This window comes from Lontra canadensis, unplaced genomic scaffold (assembly GCF_010015895.1).
Source record: "Lontra canadensis isolate GAN:19392208 unplaced genomic scaffold, GSC_riverotter_1.0 scaffold16, whole genome shotgun sequence".
NCBI classification, from domain to species: domain Eukaryota; kingdom Metazoa; phylum Chordata; class Mammalia; order Carnivora; family Mustelidae; genus Lontra; species Lontra canadensis.
Window position 1 is genome coordinate 4,166,894 of NW_022631010.1, and position 15,265 is coordinate 4,182,158.

At 39.3% G+C, this 15,265-nt stretch overlaps 1 protein-coding gene across 1 annotated transcript; it reads left to right on the forward strand.

Moving 5' to 3' along the window:
• The first annotated feature begins 12,181 nt into the window (after nucleotides 1-12,181).
• Nucleotides 12,182-14,484, forward strand: DEFB129 (defensin beta 129). Its single transcript, XM_032859420.1, is given in 3 exon segments — nucleotides 12,182-12,239; nucleotides 13,972-14,419; nucleotides 14,421-14,484. Coding segments are annotated over 3 exon segments (570 nt in total).
• Nucleotides 14,485-15,265: the final 781 nt, after the last annotated feature.

Consider the following 15,265-nt stretch of genomic DNA (forward strand, 5'->3'; position numbering starts at 1 on the left):
ATGTGAAAAGATGTTACACATCATCAGGGAAATTCAAGTTAAAACAACAGTGAGATATCATACACACCTATTAGAATGGCCAAAATCCAAACACGGACAACACCAAATACTAATGAGGATGTGGAACAAAAGGAAACCTCATTCATTGCTGGTGGGGATGCAAAATGGCACAGCCAATTTGAAAGACAGCTTGGTGGTTTCTCACGAAATTAAACATACTCTTACTTATCATTCAGCAATTGTGCTTCCTCACACAGGTATCCCCCACTTCCCCAAAGTTCAGTTATACCACTTCACTTGTACAAAAGACCTCCAATTGAACCATCAAACTAAAAAGCTCCTACTCAACAAAGGAAACAATCAATGGAGTGAAAAGGCATCTATGGAATAGGAGTAAATATTTGTGAACCACGTTATCTGATAAGAACAGTATCCATTAATACTGTTTGTACTAGGGGCGCCTGGGTGGCTCAGTGGGTTAAGCCTCTGCCTTTGGCTCAGGTCATGATCTCAGGGTCCTGAGATCAAGCCCTGCTTCAGGCTCTCTGCTCAGCAGGGAGCCTACTTCCTCCTCTCTCTGTGCCTGCCTCTCTGCCTACTTGTGATCTCTCTCTGTCAAATAAATAAATAAAATCTTAAAAAAAAAGTAGTTTCCACTAACCAAAAGAAATCTTAAGAGGATTCTTACTTTTACAAAAAAGAGGCAAAAAAGTGAAAACAGCTTTCAGCATTTGTTTTGCAGCAGCTGTTAGAGAGGCGGCATGCACCCTGAGCAACGATGGCCACGCTGCCAAGGCCCTTCTCCCACATCCACAGTCAGCATCTCAGCATCTCAGCATCTCAGCATCTCAGCATCTCAGCATCACGCTGCCAGAGCTTTAAACTGGATCCGTGAGCATCTGTGCTTTACCTCAATTTCTTCTGCGCATTCACTGACAAGATGTGTCTAAAGATCTCAGAAACGCCTAAGAAAGGTTACTTCTAAGGTCTGGGAACACCCTCAAATTTTTCCATATAAATTAATGATAATTGGGACACCTGGGTGGCTCAGGGGCTTAAAGCCTCTGCCTTAGGCTCGGGTCATGATCTCAAGGTCCTGGGATCAAGCCCCGAATCGAACTCTCTGCTCAGCAGGGAGCCTGCTTCCTCCTCTCTCTCTGCCTGCCTCTCTGCCTACTTGTGATCTCTCTCTGTGTCAAATAAATAAACAAAATCTTTTTAAAAAATTAATGATAACTGTTATGCCCCAATAATGGGTCCGTGATTAAAAGAGCGAGACTGATACAAAGCAAAGGTCAAGCAAAGCTTTATTTCGTGCCAAGCATCAAGAATCTAACCGAACGTTCGGGGACGCACCTCTTACAAGAGAGGGCGACCCTTCTGTTTCACAGACTAGCTTTTAAGGGCAACGGCCATACGGTCAGGCCTGGCCACGCACAGGTGTCCAATGAGATTGTAACACACACAGGAAACTCCACAGTGATGCTAGGTGACCAATTGAGTTACAATTTACCTAGTAGACATTTGATTTAGCCTATCACACCTTGGTTAGGATTGGCGCCCAAAAGGCTCCCAAAGGGCGGGGCCCATACTCCTTGGTAACCAGGAGACAGTACGCATCCCCACCCACTGATTGGATGTCTCTACCTGGCCTGACCCACCCTTGTATCTGGGCTTTGTTACTTGAAGCTGGTTTCCCGGACTTGTCTCCAAGTAAATCCCCCGGGGGAAGGGCAGGGACAGTTTCTAAATAGGTCCTTACAATAACTATCTCTTCACTTTACACCGTTACATCTCACAAAAGGTTTCAGAGAAATGCTCCAGTTTTGGAGACTAGGGGAAAACTGTGTTTACCTAAAGGAGTTGAAAACTTATGCCCACACAAAAACCTGCATGTGGAAGTTTAAAGCAGCTTTATTCATAATTGCCAAAATGTGGAAACAACCAAGATATACTTCAGAAGGTAAAGGGATAACAACTGTGATACATCCTGACAATGGAATATTATTCAGTGCCAAAAAGAAATGAGCTATTAAGCCATGAGCAGACACAGAAGAAACTTACATGCATTTGACTAAGTGAAAGAAGCCAATTTCAGAAAGACACAAACTGCATGATTACAACTGTATGACATTTGTTAAAAGGAAAAACTATGGAAACAAAAAGATTAGTGCTGTCAGGGATTGGGATGGGAGGACAGATGAGTAGGTGGAGCATAGTTAAGTATTTAAGGCGTGAAACTATTCTATGATACTAGAATGATGAATCCATGTCAATACATTTGCCTAAACTCATAGAAAATACAACACCAAGAATGAACCGTAATGTAAACTATGGACTTTTGGTGATTCTTATATACTAACTGTAGCAAAAAAATATACAAATGGACGAGAAGTATAAGAAAAGGGTGCTTGACAACACCAATCATTAGAGAAACAAATGCAAATTAAAACCACAATGAGATTATCACCTTGTGCCTCGTAGGATGTCTATTATCAATAAAACAAAGTTAACAAGTGTTGGCAAGGATATGCAAAAATTTGGAACCCTTGTACATTGTTGTTGGGAATGTGAATTGAGTCACTATAGAAAACAGTACGGAGATTCCTCAAAAAATTAAAAATAGAACTACCATAACTATCCACCAATCCTATTCCTGGGTATATATCTAACAGAAGTGAAATCACTGTCTCAAAGAGATATCTGTATTCATATTCACTGCATATTATTCACAATAGCCAATGCATGGAGTAATCTAAATGTTCATTGATGAATGAATGGATAAGAAAATATGGTATTTATATATACTAGAATATTGTTCACTCTTAATATGAAAGGAAATCCTGCCATTTGTGACAACATGGGTGAATCTGGAGGACATTATGCTAAGTGAAATAAGCCAGACTCAGAACAGATGCTACCTGATCCTACTGAAATAAGGAATCCACATTAATCAAACACAAAAACAGAGAGTAAAATGGTGGTCACCAGGGACTGGAAGGAAGATGAAATGGGAGAAATTTTGGTCAAAGTGTACAAAGTTTCAGTTATGCAAACATGAGTAAGTACTGTATAGCACAGTGACCATAGTTAACAATACTACAATGTACACTTAAAAATTTACTAAAATAGGGGCGACTGGGTAGCGCAGTGGGTTAAGCCTCTGCCTTACGCTCAGGTCATGATCTCAGGGTCCTGGGATTGAGCCCTGCATCGGGCTCTCTGCTCAGCAGGGAGCCTGCTTCCCCCCCAACCCCTGCCTGCCTCTCTGTCTCTCTCTGTCAAATAAATAAATAAAATCTTTTTTAAAAATTTACTAAAACAGTATTTATTATGTTTTTAGTGTTCTTATCACTAAATAAATTTAAAAATAGATTTTAGGGGCACCTGGATGGCTCAGTTGGAGGACTGTGTGACTCTTGATCTCAGGATATTGAGTTCATGCCCCATGGTGGGTGTAGAGATTACTTAAATAAATAACACTTTTTTAAAAATAAATTAAAAGTAATTTAAATTAATTAAAAATAATAAAAAATAGATTTTAAATGATAAAATATTAAATGTTCAAATGTAAAAATACAGATTTTTAAATGTAAGAAGATTTTGAATAGATTTTAAATGACTTTTGGAGGTCATACATGGTTATGACATGATGTTGATTGTGGTGATGGTTTCATAGGTATATACCTATCTCCAAACTCATCAAATTGCATACATTAAGTTTGTACACATTTTGTATGCCAATAACACCCCAATAAAGTGTTTTTTTTTTAAAGCCATTTTCAGATAAAGGAAAACCAGCAGACCTGCTCTAAAAAAATGCTGAAGAAATTTCTTCCCAAAAAAGGTGGTGGGGGTGGAGGGTGAAACAGGGGGAACTGGAACTTCAGCAATGAAGGAAGAGCAACAGAAATGGTAAATATTCTGGTAAATAATAGACTAGTCTTTATTCTCAAGAGCTTTAAGATATGTATAGCAACAGAGAACAATGACTATAACATGTCTCATGGGGTTTTTATTATACATAAATGTAACACATATGACAACCTAAAGAGGGTAGTATAATGGGACTTACATAGTGGTAAGAATACTACATTCCACTTGAAATGATAAAATATTAATTCTATGTAGATTAGGAAAAGATAAGGTTATATATTGTAATCCCTGGAGAAATCACCAAAAAACTCTACGGTCAAAAAAACCTAAAAATTTTAAAGAGATACTAGAAACATGTTCAAATAATCCAAAAGAAGGCAGGAAAGATTAAAAAAAAAACAGAGAACAAACAGAAAACAAATACTAAAATGGTAGGCCAAAATCCAAATTTACTGATAATCACAGTACCTGTAAATGACTTAAAAACACAAATTAAAAAATAGATGGATTTTTTTCACTAGATAATTAGTGACCCATAAAAGATCCAAGGCTTATTTTAGTATTTTTTAATTGTCATAAAGCAGACAAGCTCCTTCCATAGTCACACTGCATCTACAGCTACATGCAGAACAACTTCTGCAGGAGCAGGGGGACTAGCTGAACGACTCCTACACATTGGACAAACGGACCTACACACTGAAGTAGGTAGGAGAAGCTGAGACACAATCTCCCTATAAATGCCACCCGCCCCCCAGCATGGTAGGCATCTATTTTAACACACATCTAGGGTACTACTGAAATACTCTCCAGAGACTGGAGCTGGTGGGTGCCATATTTGTGCTATCCCTCTGCTTCTCTTCAGCTCACCCATATCCCCCAGAAAAGAGCTTGTACAGCATCTGGCCCCCCAGTTTTTGCTGCTGCTGCCCAGGGGACACCTCTAGACTGCCTGCCTCTAGTTGCCAGCAGGACTTACACTTACAGATCCCACAGGACAAGAAAAGAGAAAGAGTTCTTAACCTCCTACCAACACCAAGGCAGAGAAGACAGGCAACAGACTGAGATGTCCAGTCTCCCTGTGAAAGGGGTCTATTAGCTTCAGAGCTGCAGCTGAGAAGTAAGTATCTAATTAAACACACATCTAAGAACCAACAGTAATCCTCTCCAGAGACCTCAGAGAAAGGCACTTATCTTTGCTCTCTCCCTCTGCTGCTATAGAATACCATTATTGCCAAGAGGGGAGTTTATACACATGAATTGTGCCCTTGTTTTTACAATTGGTGCCCCAGTTTTTGTGGCTGCCACCCAGGGGACAATTCTTGATTGCCTGGCTCTGATGACCAGCAGGGCTTGTATTCATGGGCCCCATGGGATTGGAACAAATGGAGAGACAGTTCTTGGCTAGCTACCAACCCCACAGGGCACAATGCAGAGACAGCAAACTGAAACACATGCCCAGTCTTTCTGTGAAAGAAGCTTATTTCTTATCTTGGAGCTTCTGGTTTGGAAAACATCTAGAGGTCTACTGAGGTGCTCTTTGGGGATAGGCTGGTGACCTCGATCTTTCTACTTTGCCTCTGCCTCATTCTGGGTTACAAGTATCTCCAAGGGAGAAGCTTGTGTACTCACGGTGCACGCAGATTTTTGCAGCTGCCACACAGAGGACATCTCCTATCACCTGGCTCTGGCAGTCAGTGGGGCTTGTGCTCACAAGGCCTGCAGCACTGTTATAAAGGAAGAATTCTTAGCCTGTTACACCCTCTCTCCTAAAGGGCACAGCATAGTGACAGCAGACTGAAATGCATCCCCAGTCTTTCTGTGAAAAAGGCCTATTAGCTTCCTTCACAGCCGTAGCCTGGAGATAGGCTTCGAATTAAACACACATCTAGGGGGCAACAGCAATCCTCACCGGAGACAGGAAGACCAGCAGGTACCATCTTTATACTCTCCCTCTGACCTGCCCCAGGTTATTAGTGTCTCAAGGAGCTTGTGTATACATCTGTGCCACAGATTTTATGTCTGCCTCCCAGAGAACACATCTCTTGAGAGCCTGGCTCTGGTGGCTGGTGAGGCTTGTGTTCACAGGTTCAGCGAGATGGTAGCAAAAAAAAGAAATAGCTTTCAAATGGCCAATCACCAGCCCAGTACAGAGGGAGCAGACAGGAAAGCCCATCTCCCAGTCTTCTCCTGGAAAAAGTATACTCAGATATTTTAAAAGCTGCTGCTTGAGAGTCAGGCTTCCAATCAGCCTGAACCTAAGTGCTAACTGAGATCCTTCCCTTTGGAACACTGACAGGTCTTGTCACACCTCAGCTACTGGTAGCCACTAAAAATAAAGTAACCTGCTTGGACAATCACGATGATTTGAGAGTCAAAGCAAGGGTAAGTTTGAACAATAAGGTTCATCTCTTACATGAGGCAAATCCTTCAAGACTGGGAGAGGTGGATGTCTTATCTAATGCAAAGAAACCAACACACAGAGTAAAGGAAAATGAAGGAACAGAGGAATATGTTCCAAACAAAGGAACAGCATAAAACTTCAGGAAAAAGATCTTAGTGAAACACAGATACGTGATTTACCAGATAATGAGTTCAAAATAATGGTCATAAAGTTGCTCACCAAGCTCAGAAGAAGAATAGATGAACAAAATGAGAATTCCACCAAAGAAATAAAAAATATTAAAAATCACAGAGTAAAAGTCACAGAGTTGAAGAATGTAATAACTGAAAAATACAACAGAGGGTCTGACAACAGACTAGATGCAGTGAAAGAAAGGATCAGTGACCACAAAGGACAGCAGAAACTCACCCAATCAGAACAGCAAAAAGAAAAAAGAATGAAAAATAAATAAGAAAGCTTAAGGGACTTGTGAGATAATATCGGGCAGACCAACATTCACATTATAAGGGTGTCAGAGAAGATAAAGAAAAAAGGACAGAAAATTTATTTGAAGAAATAATGACTGAATATTTCCCTAACCCTGGGAAGGAAACAGACATCCAGATCCAGGCAGCCCAGGGAGTTCCAAAATATATGAACCCACAGAGACCCACACCAGGCACATTATAATTAAAGTTTCAAAATGTAAAGACAAGAAGAGAATCTTAAAAGCAGCAGAAGAAAAATAACTTGTTACCCACAAGGACTCACCATAAGACAATGAGCAGATTTTTTTTAACAGAAACTCTGCAAGCCAGAGTAAAGAGGCACAACATTTGTAAGACACTGAAAGAAAAACTGCCAGCTGAGACTACTCTACCTGGCAAAATTGTCCTTCAGATTTAATGGAAATATAGTTTTCTAGATAAGCAAAATCTAAAGGATTCATCACAAGTAGACCAGCCTTACAAGAAATGCTAAAGGGACTTCTTTAAGCTGAAATGAGAGGGAACTAATTAGTAACAGGAAAACATGAAAGTATAAATTTCACTGGTAAAAGTAAATATATAGTAAAATTCAGAACAATGTAATGTAAAGGTGATGGGTCAATTACTTATAAAGCTACTATGCAGGTTTAAAAAAGAAAGATAGTAAAGTAACATAACCATAATAATTTGTTAATGGATACACAAAATAAAAAATATAAATTGTGACATCAAAAAAACCAAATAGGAAGGGGAGAGAAATTGTAGTGTCTTAGAATGCATTTGAGGACGCCTGGGTGGCTCACTCATTAAGCATTGGCCTTCGGCCTTCGGCTCAGGTCATGATCCCAGGGTCCTGGGACTGAGCCTCACATCGGGCTCCCTACTCTGCAGGAAACCTGCTTCTCCCTCCCCCACTCCCCCTGCTTGTGATCCTGCTCTGTCTCTCTTTCTGCAAATTAATAAATAAAATTTTTTTTAAAAAATGCTTTTGGGGGGCGCCTGGGTGGCTCAGTGGGTTAAAGCCTCTGCCTTTGGCTAAGGTCATGATCCCAGGGTCCTGGGACTGAGCCTCACATCGGTCTCCCTACTCTGCAGGAAACCTGCTTCTCCCTCCCCCACTCCCCCTGCTTGTGATCCTGCTCTGTCACTCTTTCTGCAAATTAATAAATAAAATTTTTTTTAAAAAATGCTTTTGGGGGGCGCCTGGGTGGCTCAGTGGGTTAAAGCCTCTGCCTTCGGCTCAGGTCATGATCCCAGGATTCTGGGATCGAGCCCCGCATCGGGCTCTCTGCTCGGCGGGAAGCCTGCTTCCCTTCCTCTCTCTCTGCCTGCTTGTGATCTCTGTCTGTCAAATAAATAAATAAAATCTTTAAAAAAATGCTTTTGGGGGCGCCTGGATGGCTCAGTGGGTTAAAGCCTCTGCCTTCAGCTCAGGTCACTATCTCAGGGTCCTGGGATCGAGCCCCACATCAGGCTCTCGGCTCAGCAGGGATCCTGCTTCCCCCTCTCTCTCTGCCTGCCTCTCTGCCTACTTGTGATCTCTCTCTCTGTCAAATAAATAAATAAAATCTTTTTTAAAAAATGCTTTTGAATTTAAACTGTTATCAATTTAAATTGGCTGTTATCAGATATTTTATGTAAGCTTTCATGGTAACCATGAACTAAAAACCTACAATAGATACATAAAAGATTAAGAGAAAGGAATCTAAGCATAACACTATAGAAAATCATCAAATCACAAAGGAAGAGAACAAGAAGAAAGGAACCAAGGAGTAACAAAACATTCAGAAAACAATTAACATAAAGCGCATGTCTACTGTGCTCACTTGGGCAGCACATATACTAAAAAAGTGCATGCCTACTAATAATTACTTTAAATGTAAATGGACTTAGTTCTCCAATCTAAAAACATAAAGTGGCTGAATGGATGCAACAATAAGACCCAACTAAATGCTACCTACAGTGGACTCAATTCAGATGTAAATAAACATACTGGTTGAAAATGAAGGGATGAAAAAAAAAACTTCATACTAATGGAAACCAAAGGAAAACTGGAACAGCTACACTTATATATCAGACAAAATACACTCGAAGGCCAAGACTAGTAAGAGACAAAGAAAGTAGCTATATAATGATGAAGGAGTGATCCAACAAGATGATATAACATTTCTAAATGTCTATGTACCCAACATAGCAGCACCTAATAGATAAAGCAAATGCTAACAGACTTCAAAGGAGAAACTGCAATACGATAATAGTAGGAGACTAATAAGCCACCTTCATCAATGAATAGATAATCTATATTAAAGATCAGTAAGAAACATAAGGGTCAAACCAGACATTAGACCAGACAGATTTAATAGACATGTACTGAACATTTCATCCAAAATCAACAGACTATACATTCTTCTCAAACATATATAGAACATTCTCCAGGATAGATCATATGTTAGGCCACAAAATAAGTCTTAGTAAACTTAAGAAAACTGAAATTATATCAAACATCTTTTCTTTTTTTTAAGATTTTATGTATTTATTTATTTTTATTTTAGAGAGAGAGTGCGAGAATGTGAGCAGAGAGAAAGAAGGAGAAAGAAACAAGTAGACACTCAGCAGAGTGTGGAGCCTGACACAGGTCCAATCCTACACCCTAAGATCATGACCTGAGCTGAAATCAAGGGTCGGACACTTAACGAACTCAGCCATCCCAGCTGAGACCCCCTCAAACATCTTTTTTGACTATAATTGTATAGAAACTAGAAATTAATTACATGAAGAAAACTGGAAAATTCACAAGTAAGTGTAGCTTAACCAACATGCTACTGAAAAACCAATGGGCCAAATAAGAAATAAAAAGAGAAATTAAAAAATGCCTTGAGACAAATGAAAAGGGAAAAATACAACATACCAAAACATATGGGATGCAGCAAAGCAGTCCTAAGAGGAAAAATCATAATGATACAAGATTATCTTAAGAAACAAAAAAAGACAGGGCACATGGGTGGCTCAGTGGGTTAAGCCTCTGCCTTCGGCTCAAGTCGTGATCTCAGGGTCCTGGGATCGAGCCCCGCATCATCGGGCTCTCTGCTCAGCAGGGAGCCTGCTTCCTGCCCCCCACCCCCACCACCTGCCTCTCTGCCTACTTGTGGTCTCTCTCTCTGTGTGTCAAATAAATAAATGAAATCTTAAAAAAAAAAAAAAAGAAACAAGAAAAGTCTCAAATAAACAACCCAAGTTTACAATTCAGGGAAACAGAAAAGGAAATAACAAAGATTAGAGTAGAAATAAATGAAATAAGAATTAAAAAACATAGAATAGATCAAAGAAATTAAGAGCTGGTTTTTTTAAAAGATAATTTGTTTATGGACAAATCTTCTCACCAAGAAAAAAAGAGATTTAAATAAAATCAGAAATGGAAGAGATGTTATAACTAAAACCACAGAAATTAGTTTGACACCAAAAGCAAAGGCAATAAAAGCAAAAATAAATAAATGGGACTACATTAAACTAAAAAGCTTCTACACAGCAAAGGAAACCATCAACAAAAGGAAAAAGCAATCTACCAAATGGGAGAAAATACTTGAAAATCATATATCTGAAAGGATTTAATATCCAAAATATACAAAGAACTCATACAACTCAACAACAACAAATGTGATTAACAAATGGGTAGAGAATCTGAATATATATTTTTCTAAAGAAGACGTACAAAGGGCCAGGAAGTTCATTAAAAGGTGCTCAATATCACTAATTATCAGGGAGATGCAAATCAAAATCACAATGAAATATCACCACACACCTGTTAGAATGGCTATTATCAAAAAGACAAGAAATAACAAGTGTTGGTGAGGATATAGAAAAAACAAGGCCCTTGTGTACTTTTGGTGGGAATGCTAATCGAAGCAACTGCTATGGAAAATGGTATGGAGATTCTTCAAAAAATTACAAACAGATCTATCATATGATCCAGCAATTCCACTTCTGGGTACTCTTCTGAAAAAAACAAAAACATTAACTCAAAAACATAGAGATTATGCTGAGTGAAATAAGTCAAGCAGAGTGAGTCAATTATCATATGGTTTCGCTTATGTGTGGAGCATAAGAAATAACACGGAGGACATGGGGAGATGGAGAGGAGAAGGGAGTTGGGGGAAATTGGAGGGGGAGACGAACCACGAGAGACTGTGGACTCTGAAAAGCAATCTGAGGGTTTTGGAGGGGCCGGGGGTGGGAGGTTGGGTGAGCCTGGTGGTGGGTATTATGGAGGGTATGTATTGCATGGAGCACGGGGTGTGGTGCATAAACAATGAATTCTGGAACACTGAAAATAAATTTTAAAAATAAATAAAAATTTTTTAAAAAATGCATGCATCCCCAAATTCATTACACCATTATTTACGATAGCAAGATATAAAAACAACGTTTAGTGTCCATTGATGAATGAAGGATGAAGAAAATATAATATATATAACAGAATACTATTTGGCCATTAGAAGGAAAACAGTGCCATTTGCAACAAAATGGATGGACACTGAGGATATGCTAAGTGAATTAAGTCAGACAGAGAAAAACAAAAACCACATGATTTCACTTATATGTAGCATCAAAATAAAAGATGAACTCACAGATACAGAGAACAGACTGGTGGTTGCCAAGGTACAGAGGAGAAGCAAGTGGGTAAAACAGGTAAAGATTGTCAAATGGTACAAATATCCAGTTACAAAATCATTAAGTCCAGTAATGCACTGCATGGTAACTATAGTTAATAATGCTGAATTGTATATTTGAAAGTTGCTAGAGAGTAAGTATTAAAAGTGTGGTGATGGGTGTTAACTAGACTTACAACCATAATCATTTCACAATTTACACAAATATCAAATCATTTGTTGTACACTTAAATCAAATATATGTCAGTTATATCTCAATAAAAAAAAGAAGAAGTTAAAGTTATGCCAGGAGCTGCCTCCAACAAACTCATTCAGCATGCATGCACTGAGTCTAATGTTGATCCAGTGCCCCTACTAAACAGTGGAGACACTGTTTAGACAGAGACAATCCTCCAAGACTTGATGGTTATAGCAATTTCTATGCTTCTGACTCTCCCATGTTAAGTGCCTTGGGCATAATTAGCTGACAAATAGAAAAACAAATATATTATTCTTGCCATGCTCACTTATTAAGAAGAAGGGATGCAAAGGGCTTACACTTTCTTTCACATCTTATATGTCTTATGTTTCCCCCAAGATCAAGAGCAGGGAATGTGTTGCATAGAAGTGTTCAGGAAAGGCTGTTCTCAAGACAGAATCAGTGAAAATACAACTGCTAGGAGCTTTGGCTGCACTTCACTGCTCATGGCCTAAGGCCATGAAGAGGCCAATAAAGGCTGGAGCTCAAGAACACCAACCCAGATCCAAGGCTTCCTCTCTGGCACCCAGCCATGAAGCTCCTTTTTCCTATCTTTGCCAGCCTCATGCTACAGTACGAAGTGAACACAGGTAATATGGAATCCTGCATTTTGAAGGGGTCGGTGTGAGGAAGCAGGGATGTGGCTGTCCATGACAATGGGAACGCAAGTAATGTTGAAAAGAGGAGAAGCCCAAACAAATGGCTGAAGTGTTTACCTACCGCCTCAGTCATGCACCATCCCCCATGCATCCCATAGGCCCCAACACCCCTAGACTCTGTCTGATGGGGATACACAGGAGTTACAGAGAAAGCAGGATGTTTTCTGTGTATTTAGAAACTATCCAATGTATAAAGGCTGCTTTCCTGCCCTCTATATCTTTATCATCTGGGACTCAGCCAAATCTAACTCATTTCTGCTCTATTTCTAGTTTAAATCATCTTTTGAAGCAAACGTTCATATTAGTTTATACCTTGGTGTAATAAGGAGGAAGTCCTTACCCTTGTGCTAAAAAAAAAAAAAAAATCTCCTCTAAGGATCCAGTAAATAGGTCTATGTTCTCCCTCACAACTTTTTCAGATTTTTACAGAGTTTCATCCCTCTTCTCAGGGTTTGTCTTCTTGGAAACCCCCAAATCACTCATCAGGGCATCTAGGAATACATTTTGGCAAAAGCCTGAACCAGATGATTGGTCACTGTTTTTTTAGAAAGAATAGAGAAGCAAATTCTGAGAATTTGTTTCAGAACAGAAGAATCACCCTGATATTTAGAATAACTGGCAGTGGGTCAGGGAAGGGAAAGTGAAAGAGTCAATATATTTCTAATGTTTTTATCTTGAGACCTTAAGAGAAGAGAAGTAACATAAACAAGTATGGCTGTGTCATCTTGGGTAAAGTCACTTAGCCACTTTGAGCCCCTAATTCCACATGAGTGTAGCAGGTTAATCAGTGTAGCTGCTTGAAATATAAGAATTTTACTATTTTGTCTCTGGAGAGAAATGAAATTAAAATGCATGTGAATATTGGGTCCTATATAAGCTTCTTGCTATTCACGGGAAATCAGTTGTTAAGATTACAGAATGAGGGAGAACTTTCTTGATTCAGAAAAATGGGTGAGACATTGGGATGAAAAAAATTCAGCAGATGAACATGAAGTACTAAAAATGAGCAGAGAACCTGGAGCTGTAGATAACCATGTGGGAGTTACCTTGATAGAGATGAGGCTAAGGCTGTGGTGATGAATAAGGCCTCTGAGGAACAGAATGTCCAGAGAGACTACAAAAGATAGAACACCATGCCCCAGGAACCACAGGTCAAGCGGTTGTCAAGGAGAGTGAAGTCATGGACCACTAGGTTTGGCAAGAAGTCAGCACTGCTGAAAATCCTACTGATCCCTTTTGAAAGTCTTCCTTGGATTAGTTTTATGAAAGGCTTTGTTCTTGTTGGTATTTTCTAGGATCATGAGGAGAGATAGTGATGCTCTGTAAGTGTCTAAGGGTCTAAGCTGGAGATCTAAAATCTTATCCTGAAGAAAAAAAAGTGTTCCTTTTCTCCTTTCCTCTATGTGCTCTAGATTTTTAAAGTTACTTAATGAGGGGGACTAGAGAGATTTATTTTGGATTTTAGGGGTGTACAGATCCACCCCTTTGGATTTTAGAGGTGTACAAGACTTTCTTGGCCTGCCAGGTGCTTCCATCAACATCCCTAAACACTGCACTTACCATTAATAAACACCCTCTTATTCTATGCCTAACCCTCCAGCAGTCTTAACATCATATATAGTTAGTAACCTTAGCCCAATGGTTTTCTCTTTTCTTTGTGCAGAGTACTTTGGCTTGAGAAGATGTTTAATGGGTTTTGGAAGATGCAAAGACCACTGTGGTGTGGATGAAAAAGAGATACAAAAATGCAAGAAGAAAAAATGTTGTATTGGACCAAAAGTAGTTCAAATGATAAAAAACTACATGCAAAATGAAATGTCCCACACACTTGAAGAGCGCTACCAAGAACACCTACAAACTACCAAGAATTCTGATGCTGAGATACAAACAAAAAATAAGATTTTACCTCTTCTCCCCCAAATCGTAAGCATCAACCATTTTGCCAACATCGACACCCTCATCATCCCAAACACCACCAATGTAAACTCTGCCATCACCAACCCTGTGTTCTCAGGAAAGATTTCATATACTGTTATTTCTACCAAGAGAGACACCAAAGAAATCAGAAACTTAGCTGCTGACTTCCCACCACCAGCACCACCACCCTTAGACACTACCAACAACATGACTGGAGCTGGAGGAAGCAGATGAGCAGGGATGTGGGCCTTCCCCTTAAAACACCAAGTTCCTCTCTTCTTTGCTAGCTGTAAAATGAAACACAAATCTGTTTCCTCTGTCATCAGTCATTCAATAAATACTATTTAAGCACCTATAGTTTATATAATGTTATCATTCTTACAGAAACATCACAGAGGAGGTAGAGCTGGAGAGGAATGGAACTTTAGTTTGCATGCCCAAGAAAAAGCAAGCACCAGGAATGGTGAAGGTAGCATTGAATTTGGCTCATGGATAGCTCAGATTAGGCCTCTCTAACAAGGGTTTATGGTTCGCATAAGATGTGGTTTCCTTGCAGTAACAGGGAAAAAAAAAAAGAGAGACATTATTTTTTTTTTCACAGATTTTGTAGAAAAGGCCCAAATGCAAAAACAGAAAGGGGGGGGGGGGGGGGGGGGTGGCGTTGGCAAGTCTACTTTCCCCACTAACCCAAGAGCATAACCCAGTTCATGGAGCCACTTAAGGTAAAAATACAGGAGAACAGTGGAAGAGAAGAGCAATAAAGGAGAAGCATACGATTTCTATCTCCGGTCCAAAGCATTTCCCAGGGCACAACAGGCAATAGGCAAAGTGGTGCTTCCAAAAGATACATAATGCAGACCACAAATGCAACTCATAAAGGTCATTTTGAATTTTCTAATAGCTACATTTAAGAAAATAAAACTAGATAAAATGAATATTAATAAAAAATTTTATTTGATGCAATAAATCTAAAATATCATTTCAACATATAATCAATATAAAAAATATTTGAGGTTTTTGCACTAAGTTTTTGCAATCTC